Below are 14,984 nucleotides of genomic sequence, written 5' to 3' on the forward strand. Positions count from 1 at the left end.
TATGCGTATATTACAATATCCATTGATAATTAATTAAAATGGTTATTTATTTACAAGTGCATATACATTTCGTGTGTCCTGCACATGCATAATACTATGTTACCTCTCTATTATTTTATACTCTTTGATCTATCAGATTCAAATATTGTAGCGTAGAATATCTCTGACATGGATGTTTCTTTGAACCATCTGCTTGCAATTGCAGGATAGATGTCAAGACAGTTGATGGGAAAATCATTGTGTCACATATTGATGAACCATATTCCTTTACTTTTGGTAAATCTGAGGTTAGTAAAAGCTTCTTCCAGGATGTTGGGGGTTCAGCTATGAGTTCTGAAATTATATTTAAGATGGCTAAAGGATGCTAAAAGGAATTTGCCACTGTTCCATTTGAAGAAATATTCCAAGTTTGACTTGTTTTGTTTGAATGTTTGCGAACAATTGAACTGTTGGGTTCTCTTTTTTGATTGAAGCTAAAGTAGCACATTATTGGAACACCATCTTCTTGATTCACCTTTCATTTTAACATCACTTTGTTCAATTTTTTTAATTGCAGTTGCCAAAAGGGCTTGAGGTGGGCATTGGGACAATGACACGTGGAGAAAAAGCAGCAATTTTCCTGAGTAAAAGCTACATGACAAAATCATCTCTTTGGTCAATGATTGAAGGTTACGATGAGATTCAGTTTGAAGTTGAACTGGTCCACTTTATTCAGGTTTCTTATATACATTTTAACTTAATAAGATTATCTAATCCTAGACAATATTGTGGTCAGTGATGTTATAATAGTTATAAAGAAATTTATTTCACTGGACAGACTTGGTTGCCTTTCTGCAATTGGTTCTCTCATAATTTATTGAGATAAAATATATTTAGTAACTTGAAACCACATTATTTTGGCTATGTATTATCAACCTCTTTACAAAGGACTAACTATAAACTGTGTCCAAAATATGGCTGTCATGCCATGTGTGATAATTGTGTCCTCAACAACTGATATTAAATTGAATAATATTTTTTACATCCTCATCAACATGAAGCAATTTCTATATTTTAAATTTTTTTTAGTTGATTGCTATCATGGTTATAGTTGCGATCTTAAGATATATTAAGATTAAGAATCTTTAATATGTTTTTAATTAAATGGATTATGGTAGAACTGAAGCCATGCTATTTTCTTGACGCTGAGATGTTTTTCATTAAATTGATTACAAGTGAATCGAAGGCATGTCATTCTTTTGATGCTGACTATGTGTTAGTTTTCTTTCTTTTTTATTTGCTAAGGGTTTTTGTTTTAAGACATAAAACTAAATTTTTGGTGAACCAAATAATTTATTACATGCTGATATTGAAATTTAGGAAGCACAATTTACAATTTACTTAGTACAGGGTTTCTTGTGCATGGTCCTTTTAACTTCGCAAAATTTTATCTCTAGGACCTCATTGCATTTTGGTTGTTAGCCATTTACTTTTGGGTCCTAAAATTTCTGCTTTATTTAACAGGTAAGGGACATGCTTGGTGATGGTCGTCTCATAAAACGCCGTGTCGTTGATGGACGAGGTTCTACATCCATCTTATTGAAATTAATTTATTATAATATGAAAACTCATTTTTTATTTTGAAATAAAAGACTTGTCAATCTGGCTGCTAAAATGTCTTGGTTTGGGTAGTTACTCTATGAGGATTCTCTTATTGGGTAGTATTGCTTTGAATAAATATTTTTTGGCAGTACCCCTTATAAAACTACTGTTGGAACATGGTTTTAAAGGTTTAAATGACCATAATTTTTATTTTTTAAAATTCAAAATTTAATGATACTAATACTAACCTTGTGCAGGAAAAGAAAAAAAAAATCTTATAGTGGTCATTGGCCATTAACAACCAGTCTGTTTCACTCTACAGATCCTTTTCTATTAAGTTTACAATTGTAGCAACATTACTAATATCATGCTTGGTATGATGTAGATAGAAACAATATTTGTTCTTCTAAAAGATGAATGTTCATGTTAATAGCCACTCTTTTCTTGGTACTGAAATGACTGCCAATGTCATCCTTCATTCTTATGACTCATCAAACTAACATACTATGTATGCCTTTTATATTAACTACTAATTTATTAAACCATGATTTCTAGATTGAATCCATATAGATTCAGTTATGCGCTAAATTGTTAAGGTGCACCATGAAACTCTTATAGTGCAGTGGCCCTGAACTGATTTTATAATCTAAAGTATGCAAGACAATCTAGTTGAAGGTACTTCACTTTGAATCTCCTGCCAGCAGATTGATTACGTAATCATTTTTATAGGTAAAGACACTGCTCAATGTTAAAGCTTGTTTGCTACAATTAAACTGTTTCCATCCTTAAGTGACTTTCCTCAAAAAAATATTTTATTTGCATACTGTTACTGTAGACATCATTTGATGTTTCTCGAATAACTTTTTGTAATGTCAGTTATTGTTTGAAAAAGATTATTATTCAACTAATTTTCCTAATATTATTTGTCTTTCTTTGTGCATGCTTGTCATAAAATGTCACTAGTGATAGATTTTTAGTGCAATAAGTTTTCTTTGATTTTTCAAATCCATTAGGTGATTTTCCCATGGACTGCCCTCTTCATGATAGCTTGTTGCGGGTGCATTACAAAGGAATGCTTCTTGATGAAGAAAAGACCGTGTTTTATGATACTAGAGTTGATAACTATGGCCAGCCTTTGGAGTTCAAATCTGGAGAAGGGCTTGTAAGCACTTTATTTCCATACAGTTTGTACAAAGTTCTTAGGTTTCAACTTCATGACATTATGCTGGATGCTAACTAGATAATTAACATTTGCTTTTAATGTTTGTTTCTTCATATTCTATTTATTATACGAAATGCTCCTTTGATCAAGTAGTTTCATCTAGTAGAATTTTTTTAGTTTTCAGAGTACCCTGAATGAGTTTTGCTGTTATTTCTAAAGTACACATTCAGATAGGTTTAGATTGACCGAACATCCACTTAACAAGTGCAGGTAAATAAGGGGTTTGCAGTTGAGAGGGATAAAACATTGTATTATTGTATTCAAAGATAAAAATTGACTAAGATAATGGATGACAATGCAGATGAAAGTACGATACTTGTGTAGCAGCTTGAAGATGCAAGACTTTGAATTGTTCTAAAGAGTTGATAGTTGGGGTTTAGTTCATGAAGATTTGTAAGAGAAATACTAATATATGTAATTTCACATAGAGAACTCATAGAAAGAAATTTTTTTTATTGAACTGTAGAATGGAATTACATGAGAAATTCAAGCCCCTTTGTAAAATGGAATAAAGACTAATTTTCTTAAATTTTTCATAGTTTGTAATGCATAGTAAAATATAATAATTGCTTGACAACTTTAGAACTTAAAATCATAAATTATTTAAAATTGTAAAATTATGTCATATTATTCTTCTCAAGTATGTCCAGTGGGACAATAAGGATCTATCAAGTTTTACGACATCTTATATAAGTGCGAGTGAACGGTTAAAAGATCCTAATACTTGTGCTTTTACTCTCTCTTTAAAGATGCTTTATTTTCCATCCTTTAACCTCCCCCACTTGATCCTAGGAGCCACACATGTTTTCTATTAGCTATTATAAGTTTTTATATTATCACAAAATTCAATATAGTTTTTCCTTCTTCATTTCTTATTCCAAAACCTTAACCTCCCTATCATATTCCTCATTTCTTACTTTCCATTTAGTTCTCTTCCTATTAAAATCATCTTTTTTTATACTACTTCTAGATCTTCTCAGTAGTGCGAGTGAACGGTTAGAAGATCCTAATACTTGTGCTTTTACTCTATCTTTAAAGATGCTTTATTTTCCATCCTTTAACCTCCCCCACTTGATCCTAGGAGTCACACATGTTTTCTATTAGCTATTATAAGTTTTTATAAAAAAAAAAAAAGGGCAGCCCGGTGCACGAAGCTCCCGCTATGCGGGGTCCGGGGAAAGGATCCATTGTACGCAGCCTTACCTTGCCTTTGGCAAGAGGCTGTTTCCAGGATTTGAACCCGTGACCTCTAAGTCACATGGCAGCAACCTTACCGTTGCGCCAAGGCTCCCCTTCTTATTATAAGTTTTTATATTATCGCAAAATTCGATATAGTTTTTCCTTTTTCATTTCTTATTCCAAAACCTTAACCTCCCTATCATATTCCTCATTTCTTACTTTCCATTTAGTTCTCTTCCTATTAAAATCATCTTTTTTTTATACTACTTCTAGATCTTCTCAAAACCTATGTTGGGGTCTCCATCAAATCCTGCTTGAAGTGCTTATATATAATTAAATTAATAGTTTCTTTTGCTATCACTATCTTGAAAGTTATAATCCTATTTCCATTTCAAACTACTTCTACTATTTCATTCATTAACGAACTATCTACAAAAATACTTATAACGTTTCTTATTTTACTCTCTTGTATACCATTTCTCTATCATCTTTGTCTTCTCCTAATTATCATATTTACTACTTCCAATGCTTTGTCAATGAGTGTTCCTACGTTTCATGTTCCAAATATAAGATAATTGGTATTCCTATAATGTATGTTGTTATCCAACCTAAGGTGTGAGAACTCTCACATCCTCAACACTACACCTAAATTCTTATGGAGATGTATTGGTCTTTTTTGAAACATTTGTAGTCAGACTGTGCATGCATTCCTTTCAGATAACAACCTAGTATTAGAGCAATAGTTTGATATAGAGTCATAGTATATGCATTCATTTTACCTAAAAAAAAACATATGTATAAGATATACATATATGCATGTTGTTTGCCTTCTGAGGATATGAGCTGATCAGAGTAGAGGAGGATTGGAGGGGAGGGCAACTTAGAGAGAGTTGCGATGAGTGTGATGACATAGACTCGACACATTGCGGAGGAGACATAAGAGGTTGGAGCTCATTCGCTTCAGGAAGACGGACACGGGATTATTACACATGGGTAGATCTACTTTGTAGGGGGGTTGTTGGATTATGTGCATCACAGGACCACCACTCACAAGTGGAGACTGGAGAGGGCGCGGGTCAGCTGGACACACATTCATGGCACCAGCAGAGTATAGTGGATCAGGTAGTTGTTGTGTCATTCATGGCTCATGGCAAGGGAGGGGTCAAGATATGATGGTATGTTGGATGGAGAGCATTGGACTAGGAGGAGTCGGACACATGCATCGACATATCATTTCACTGGAGTAGGATGGATGGGATACATACGAAGGAGGATACATGGGATCCACAGGAGGCAGGAGCACTTTCTCTCCAGATGGCTGGTAACATGACTGGCAGATCAACGCTGACTAGAGATCAAGTGTACATTGTACGCTTCACAGGAGGAGAATACGTTCGTCACAAAAGGGGGCTGCAGATCAGCTATATCGTGAGCGGAGGAGCTTCAAGGGCACATTTTCTCTAGACTAATGGATATTGATGTCCATGCATTGGAGGACCTACGCTATTAGAGGTTTAGCTGGCGGTGGCACACATCACAGGAGGAGGCTTCATCACTTGCATGATGGAGCCACTTACATAGCCCTAGTAGGTTGCGATATGATGGCATGTTGGATGATGATCGTTTGATTGTAAGGTTGGTATTCATGTGAGGGTTGGTATACATGAGGGTACAAACATATGTATATGATTTCATATACCTCGGATATCTACTCAAATCTGATACTTCATCAGGAATGAATAACTACCCGAGGATGCATGTATGTTTCGTACATTTTGATGATCTATATGTACCTTTCATAAAATTTTTTTGATAGATTCATATATAACATTTATCTATGTTTTATTTACTAGCAATTTAATGCAACCCTCCTTTATTCGGGCTTGGAACCTGTTATGACGGAGTTTATTTGACATGGGCGGAGTTATATATAGATTATAAATGAGAAAAATTCAAGTTTAATTAGTTTCATGGATATTTAACTTTGTTAATTAATAAATATAAAAAGGAGCAAACATATCCTAGCAATCTAATTAATTATTAAGTAAATTAATTATAATAAGATTTTAATTGATATTATTAATAATTTAATAAATAAGTATTGGAATGACACAATTTGATAGTTTGATAAAATGGTATCGGTTAATATTTGAAACTTTGGCATGGTTTGAAATTTTAAAGCTCGGTTCAAGGTTCATCTTATGCATAGTCTACCTATTTTTGTTTCTTCCCCGAAGGTGCACCCAAGAATCAAGAAGCCATTGATGCATCAGATCCATAACATAGTGCAGAACTTTCTTATGTGCATGTATTTATTCCATTGTCATTGTGTCAATCTATGGTCAATTCTTAATCTCGGAAAGTTTTGGTATTGATCTCTTGGATGTTAGAAGAACCAATTTTTCCATCCTATGCGTGGTGCTATTTTTTTTTTGGATGAACATGCATGGTGCTATTATTGGTATTAATAAAGGTATCATCATTAGTCAACATTTTATTATATTTTTTAATTTATTATTTTAAATTGTAACTTAATTTTTTATTTATATAAACTTATATTTAGTGGTATCAAAGCCAAGTTGAAGAGGATTGTAGAATTAGAACTGATTTGAATTCAAACATGTTGATTTTTGGCATGGTACAATACCAAATTTTATTTATTTATTTTTTCAATCAATGATTAAAACTCCTACATGAAACAAGTTTCAACTTTTGACTTAAAGTACTGGATTGGTTTGATGAAGGTAGGGAAGTAACAAAGGCAGGTGTGTATTTGGTGGCTTTAGGGAAAGCTACACAAATAGAAGTGTTAATGATGATGTATGAGAGTATGAAGAATCATGTTATTGCGAAGAGGAAAATTAACACTTTTTTTGGTTGTTTTTTCTAATCATAATGGAGAGAGGGGAGGTTATACCATCATATCAAAGTAATGGCCTTTTCCTAATGAGATTATTTGAGACAATCCTAACTCTAGGGCCACCTGTTTAAATACTGAGTTGAGAAAGATAAAATATTCTATTATATTCGGAGAGAACTATCACATCACATACTTGGGACTCCAGACATTTATCAAGTGGTTCAAGTCTCTTATATTTATCCATATACTTGTATACCATCCATAAAGCTCAACTCCAACGTTTCTTGCTAAATACTTGTACTTTTAGATAATTAAAGCAAACATTTTATTACATTGCTACAGTAGTCTCCTTGATATTCAATCTTCCTGAGTTTAAACTAATGATGCTGATTCAGTGCTTTATTTCAGTTGCTGAACTGATATCTTTTACTAAAATCTTATACTCTCTTCAGGTGCCTGAGGGACTGGAAATGTGTGTTCGACTTATGCTTCCTGGAGAGATATCACTGGTCACTTGTCCTCCTGATTATGCATATGATAAATTTTCAAGGTAACTTTCTAAATTAAGTCATTAATTTCAGAAAGTGAGTTTCTGAATTTCATTGTATCATTTCATTTACAGGCCTTCTAATGTTCCTGAAGGAGATCATGTCCAGTGGGAAATCGAGTTGCTTGGCTTTGAGATGCCCAAGGTAACTCAATTCAGATCCACAGTTCTGTAGCTCAAGTGAAGATATGCTCGTGTTCCTTATGTGCATGCTCATCTCCTTGTCATTCTTCCAGCACTTGCTTAGTGTTTCATTTTAGGAATTATGGAATTGTTAGGTGTTTTTCTGAGATTAGCTCCAAATTTAATTCTACTGTTTAAATTTTGCACTCGTTACATTAACCCACATTTGATTGCTGAATACAGGATTGGACTGGTTTGACATTTCAAGAAATTATGGATGAGGCTGAGAACATCAAAAACACAGTATTCATTTTGACCTATACATTCCCTCTTGCGAATGGATATTCTCATAATTCTGTTTAATCATATATTTGGTATTAAATTTTTGTTAATCCATCCATCTGTGAGAGCTTTCCTTGTTAGCATTGAAGGATAAATAGTTTTGATAAATTTTAAGCATATGTTGCGTATGCTTTGTGGCACATGAGTATGATAAGACGATGAGAGACCATTTGCATATTCATCAACTCTGCATCTACCATTTTGTAGTCTGTCTACCCAATTTGTACCTGTCTACCACTTCTACATCTATGTCTGACATTGAAACTCAGACAATGGTACTCCCAGTCTACACATACTCTTAATGATCATTTGTAAATAAATTTAGAAATAATTGTATTGAACGCTAGGATCCACACCAGTGTCAAGCAAATGTACTATCATCCAAGTGGCATAGGGCTTAGAGAAATTGTTCTGGCAGCTACCTGTTGCACTTTCCTCATTTCATTGTGATGAACTGAAAATGCTGACTAGGTTTTTTACTTTTTTATGTTTGCTGCTCAATATTGTGTTTTCTAGGGATTCACACACTTCTTTGTTCTTCCATCTTAACATATGAATTCATTTCTAGTTTGCTGGAGAAAAACCATAAGTACTAGTTTTTTTTTGTCTTTTAGGGAAATAGGTTATTCAAAGAAGGGAAGTATGAACTTGCTAAAGCGAAGTATGAGAAGGTACAATTTGATTTTTTTTTCATGTTTATGTTCTTAACAGGTTTCATTGAAATATTGTTGTACTCCTATGGTGTATTTAGTTCATGGAAATGACTAGTTTGTTCCCCTTATGAGTTTTCACTGAATAAAAACTTTCACATGTTTGATTTTTACAAGGACCTTATATGTTTATTATTGAGTTATATTTGAGATGTTGAATATTGAGTTCAAGTTTCAATATTATTTCGTGAAATCTTTGATGCTTATTGAGTAAAAGTCAATTCAGGGTTAGTTGAAGTTCACTAAATAGACATGACATGATTAAGTAGGTTTAAATTGGATTTCTTTGATCAGTTTTAAATTAAACTAAATTTATATACACAATAATTTAATCTATAGTAGTATATTTTATAAGGTTAAAAAATATTATATATATATTAACAATCTGCTTCCTTCATCTTATGGAAGTTTTTTTTTCTCTGCTTACTTTGTGGATAGATGGAGGGAAAAATAACTCCTTTAAGAGGTTTTTTTTTCTTTGTTTATCTGGTGGACCAATGGAGGAGGGAAAAAAATTAACCATCCTTAAAAAAGCAAAGAGGCTTTTTTATCTTTGTTTATTCTAGTGGATTGAGGAAGAAGGGAAAACAATTAACACTTTAAGGAGGAAAAAAATTAAGAGAGAGAAAGGAATTGAAAATAACTTTCTAAAAAAATTAAAAATGGAAATTGAAAAAAATGCGACCTCATGGAGGCCACCATGAGGTTGCAATTTCCTCCCCGATCTTGCGAGGTCATAGCTTCATGCCAATGTTGGTTGGCGGGCAGGAATGTAAATTCATGCCTTTGTCAACCAGTATGGCTCGGTATATCTGGCTTAGAATACCAATTTCCATGGAAGTAACTTGCAATATATAAGGTCTTACTCTTGTTGTCCTGAATGGCTCATCTTGGCTAGGCATGTCTAAGGGACTCTGGGGCCAAATGGGCTAGACAAGCATGCCAATTTGACTTGATACATCTAATAGAGCAAGCAGAGTCATTTAGATTAGGCAACATGAACATGTCAACTAGGTTGGTCGAGATTAGAGGTTCCATTGGGTTGGATAGACCAATCAAATAAGGAGGGAGGACCAACAGGTCAATGTTCTTTGTTAAGCTAGACAAACAAGGTAGATCAGTTCCATTGGACTAGGCAATCGTACGAGTTAGAGGAGGCAAAAAAAAATTCATGCATGGATACTTTTTCCTTGTGAGAATTATTCTTTTGTTTATTCTTTATAACATTCCTACCAACAATAGTTAAATGCATGAACCAAACTAAAGAATACTTGTTTGATATCCTATTGTCTATGTTATTTGTTGGAAATTTATTTATGTAACCAATTGGTCGAGTAGACCATTGTAAACAAATTTTGTAACGAATTAAAAATTAATATAAAAAAATTATTTGAGTTATGGAGGAGACTATGATATTCATTCATTTGTTTTGACTTGATCATAAGAGGGCATGAGCTTATACATGAGCATGGTCCATGGACGCAAATGCTTGAATGTTAACTCAAGTATGCACAAATGTTAGTTTGTGTCATTAAAATCAAGGACTTTTTAAGAGGGCATTAATTGCACGTGAAAGAATGGTAGTGCCAATCACACTTACTAGCATGGTGCGAAATGACAAAATGGAAATCATATCATCTGACATTGTCTAAATGAGTTCCCCTTCGTTAAGAAAAGAGAAGAAAGATTTGGTGATGCAACATAAGAAGAGAGATTGAGTGTTGGAAGGTTTGCAGAGTAGAAATTAGAGACTAAAGAACTGTAGAAAAATTGTAGAAACTTAAGTATCACGCCTAAGGGTTTCGAGGCATCACATCATAAGGAGATTGCATCACACAACCTAAAGAATTCTCAAAAACGCAATTTATGTTTCATATTCCATCATTACACTAGCATACATATTTATACACTAGTAGATAAACTCATAGAAATCATAAAGGACTTGTAAAGATTCACATAGGAAACATAAAGGACTTATAAAGACTCACATAAGAAATATAAAGGACTTTTAAATAATCTTAATATACTCTCATGTTCCAAGTGTTGGAAGTTAAAACACATTAGAATTGTTGGAAATTTATAGATGACTTTTGACTTTCAAATTTTAATCATTTGTAATTGATGAACTTTATATCATGTCCCAAATAGGCTCATCATTTTCTGAAGTATGTCAAATTTCTTTAAAAAAGCAAAGGGTTTTATGCCCTCACCACGGCCTTAAATTTTCTTATCTGAGAGGTACCAAAAGGATACCTCTCCCACCCGAAGTGGCCCCTCAATAGTCGAAGGGGTGGGTCGAGAATCAAAAGGGGACATGATCCACATTGTCATACCGATGCTCCATTTTTTTTTTTGATATATTGACTTGCCAATGAGTTGATTTACCAGACCTAACCTGTTAAACCAATTTCAGTAACTGAGAGAAATTTTAACAACACTATTGCTTAGCAATAACTATTCTATTTCTTACCTCTTCCATTCTATGAACCAAGTGCACTATTAGATTATGACATCTTGGTTAGAGATGAGCATGATGATTTTCATTTGCTCATAAAGTGTTCTCAAACACCATGTTGCATAAACATTTCATCAATCCATAAAGTGTTGGAAAATTCCATGTTGCATACACTTCACATTGTCATTCCATATTCTTACTTTCCTTGCCTTTCACTTATAGTTTTTTTTATAATAATTTTTTATCTATACTTCATGAGTAAAGCAATGACATGCTCTCTTTGGGCATTTATGATCATTCATCGAGAAATTTTGTTTATAATGACACTCATTTTGATTTTGTTATATGGAGTTGAATATTGGGTTATGAAGCAGACCCATAAGCAAAAGATGAGAGTCACATAGATGAGGATAATAAAATGGATATATAGACATATGAGGATGGATAGGATAAAAATTGAGAACATGAGAGAGAAAATCGAGGTTGTACCTATTGAGGAAAAAATCCAAATGACATTTAAGATAGTATAGGTATGTATTTAAGCATCTAATAAATGTACCAGTTAGATGATGTGAACCATGATAAATATGCACATTAATAGAGGAAGAGGGAGACCAAAGAAGACTTGATTAATAATAATAAAATAATATAAAATTCATTTAAATATAGATAAAGATATAGTAAAAGATTGAATCCAATAATGTAGGAAGATTCATATAGCCGACCTCACTTAGTAGTATAAAAGTTTTGTTGTTATTGTTGAGGCTTTTACTGGCAACATTATAAATTTTTTTAGTGTTTCTGAACTATATTTCATGACTAAAACAATCAGATGTTCTTTTGGGCCATTTATAATCAATCAGGAAACTTGTTTACAGTGAGGTTTTGTATTGGTGACTTTAGAAAAATTAGATTGGTCTCCCACCATCTTACTTCAGCAATATTTTCGTTTCTATTCATGAAAATTAGAATTACACTTGCATCTTGGCAGTGCCTGCAATATTTCTATAAAAAAAGGTTTAAACTGTTGTAGTTGGTTGTAGTATTCTTACTTCTTGTCATTATCTTTCACATAGGTGCTTCGGGAGTATAATCATGTAAATCCTCAAGATGATGAGGAAGGGAAAATCTTTTTGAATTCAAGAGTAAGATTCTATTTCTTTTTGACTTCTGAAAAGTTGTACTTTAATTGAAATTCACCTCATCAAGAGGCCACTTGATAATCTTATCACTAATTTGGTGATGCTTGCAGAACACATTACAATTGAATGTTGCAGCCTGTTATCAGAAAATGGATCAACAGAGAAAATCTATTGAGACTTGCAATAAGGTAAGAACTTTACATATTTTCAGAGTTCCATGAATGTAATGCCAAACAAATACAGACGAAGAAAGCAGTCTGCTATTCAGCACCACTGTTGTAGCATTTCAAATAGATTTTTGATCATTTGTGATGAAATATGGAAAGCCAAAGGAATTAAATACTGACTCATCCTTACCATTCTGATTGGCCTTTTTTGAGTTAAAGTGGTTAGAAAGGATGGAGTGTGTTAAATTACTTTAAAGACTAATTGAGCCAACCAGACATTAGAAATATGGTGTGTCTCCACTGGTTTATTCCTAGGATGCATCTACTGGATTGACCAACCATCACGAGTTCAGCAGGAAATTGAAGAAGATGGATTCACTGATTAGGGTTTTACATGATGAGGGATTAGTAATCCATCCTCTTGATCTTATCTTGTATGCTGAGCTATTGAATGAGGGGTTTGCTTAGAAACACCTAATTGGGAGATCAGAGAGGCCATGCTAGGACTATGCTTAATTCCTCTCACCAAATTCCTTATTCTGTTGATTTTTTTTTCTCTGTTGCATTTCCTAGTTTGAGCATATTTATTGGTTGGATACTTTGCATAAGATAACTGATGTGAGTGTAAATGAAATAAACTTGAAGCTTGAAATGAGGGAAATTTTAAAAACTAAAGTTGCATTTGGTTATGGGATTAACTATTGTGTTCCTATGAATCTAGTGGAACAAACATTTGTTTGGTTGCAAAAATAACCTTAGGATTTTATTGCTATGGAATTGTGATTCCTAATTCAAAATAATTGCTCTTTATTCTATTGCATGAATAAGTATGTTTCATTTATTACATCCTTCAACTAGATGGACCCACCTGCTTGGGTTAGATGTGCAGCTGAGAGTCAACTATCAATTGAGACAAGCAGACAGGATAGATTGGTCAAGTACCTCAAGTCAGGCTAGCTGATCGGCTCAGATGTGCTGCTCGTGCCAGTCACACTAGTCAAAGTATGTGACCAGATGGGCTAGCTAGCACTAAAACTGAATAGGCAATAAAAGAAATAAAAAGAATATTTAATATAGATGAATGTGAAATTTCTACCTACAATTTTTTGTATTCAATGAAAATATAATATTGATATAGATATCATCAATTAGATAAAAGAGTGAATGATTGAAATGAAAAAGAGCTTTTGTAGCCTTGTGTAATTGTCATGTGCCCTCTAGACTAAAAATAAGATTATAAGACTAATATGATCCACCATAGTTTATGCATGAGAGTGTTGTGGGGAAGAGGTGAATAAAAATATTTTAGTGTAGCAAATATGATAATGCTATAAAATATATAAAATGATAATATAAAAAAATATTTTTGATTTGAGAGTGATTAGGTGCAAATCAAATATAGCATAAAATGAGAAAATAGGTTAATATTGTACATACATGTTCAAAGGACTAACAGATGCTATAGTTACATAAGTTATACATTGATTAGAGTAGATGCGTGGAACTATGGAGATTGAAGAAACTCATACTTATGGTAATAAAAGTGACTTAAACGATTTACATATTAGTACTATATAACCTTAAATAGAGTTCAACAGGCTGATTTATGTGTCTCATCTTGAATGATGATATGGTGTGGATAATTGGGATAAATTGCTTATGCCTTTACACATTTTTGGGAGTGTTAACATGAAGTAATTGGTGATGCAATTTGCTGATATCGTTTCATTCCAAGGGCAGGTGTTAGATGCTAGCCCTGCACATGTCAAGGCCTTGTATCGACGTGGCATGGCATACATGTTGCTTGGAGATTTTGTAGAAGCAAAGAAAGATTTTGAAATGGTATGTTATATCCCTTCAGGATTTACATACTTCATTATTTTGATTTTATCGGAAAGCATGTGCTAATGTTTCTAATCATCTAGATGATGAAAGTTGATAAAACTGCAGAACCTGATGCTACAGCTGCCCTTCTTAAGCTAAAACAAAAGGAGCAGGTACAGGCCTTTGTTCTACAATATATATTTTTAGCCTATCTTTGACTTGATCATGATTCACACTTTTTTCTCCTTCAACTAGGAGACTGAAAAGAAAGCAAGGAAACAATTCAAAGGGCTATTTGACAAGAAGCCTGGAGAAATTTCTGAAGTCGGGAGTGATGTAAAAGATGGCAGCACTCCTGATGACTCAAAGCCTGAAACTCAGAACACCATGTTGGAAAAAGAACCTGGTGATAAGGATCACATTGATGGCAATGCTGCGGAGAGTATATATGAACCAGATAGGGCAGGGCTCCTCGGCCGGTTATGGCCATCTGGGAGGCGGATCTTTGCTGCTCTTGGATTGAACAAATGCTCAATACTGTGAAGTGATGTTCTGTGAGTGAATATTTCAAACTTACAGATAGCTACTTAATTACCTTGTTGCCTCTCCAAAGTTGACCTTGTTTGGAGCTAGTAATGTAATTTTATTGCAGCTTCTGTTGTTGTTGGTTGTTTGTTCTGTTGTTTCTCTAACCTCACAATTTATTTTACACCAGTTAATGTAATTTATTTTGTAAGTCTAATGTGTCTTGTATTCTATTCACATACTGGTCTTATATTGGATACTTCATGTAGGCAAATGTTAATATAGTGCAACTATTTGCCTCGTCGAA

The 14,984-nt window shown here is 33.5% G+C and overlaps 1 protein-coding gene across 1 annotated transcript; it reads left to right on the forward strand.

Moving 5' to 3' along the window:
- The first annotated feature begins 211 nt into the window (after window positions 1-211).
- Window positions 212-14,984, forward strand: LOC141847861 (peptidyl-prolyl cis-trans isomerase PASTICCINO1-like). Its single transcript, XM_074735947.1, has 13 exons — window positions 212-287; window positions 557-715; window positions 1,504-1,561; window positions 2,595-2,743; window positions 7,295-7,392; window positions 7,465-7,534; window positions 7,756-7,815; window positions 8,469-8,525; window positions 12,096-12,164; window positions 12,272-12,349; window positions 14,069-14,170; window positions 14,254-14,325; window positions 14,408-14,984. The coding sequence occupies exons 2-13, from the start codon at window positions 590-592 to the stop codon at window positions 14,693-14,695; spliced, it is 1,227 nt and encodes a 408-aa protein (XP_074592048.1). The 5' UTR covers window positions 212-287; window positions 557-589; the 3' UTR covers window positions 14,696-14,984.

This window comes from Curcuma longa, chromosome 16, assembly GCF_044706935.1.
Source record: "Curcuma longa cultivar G26 ecotype Majalengka, Jawa Barat chromosome 16, ITB_CL_G26_1.1, whole genome shotgun sequence".
Lineage (NCBI taxonomy): Eukaryota > Viridiplantae > Streptophyta > Magnoliopsida > Zingiberales > Zingiberaceae > Curcuma > Curcuma longa.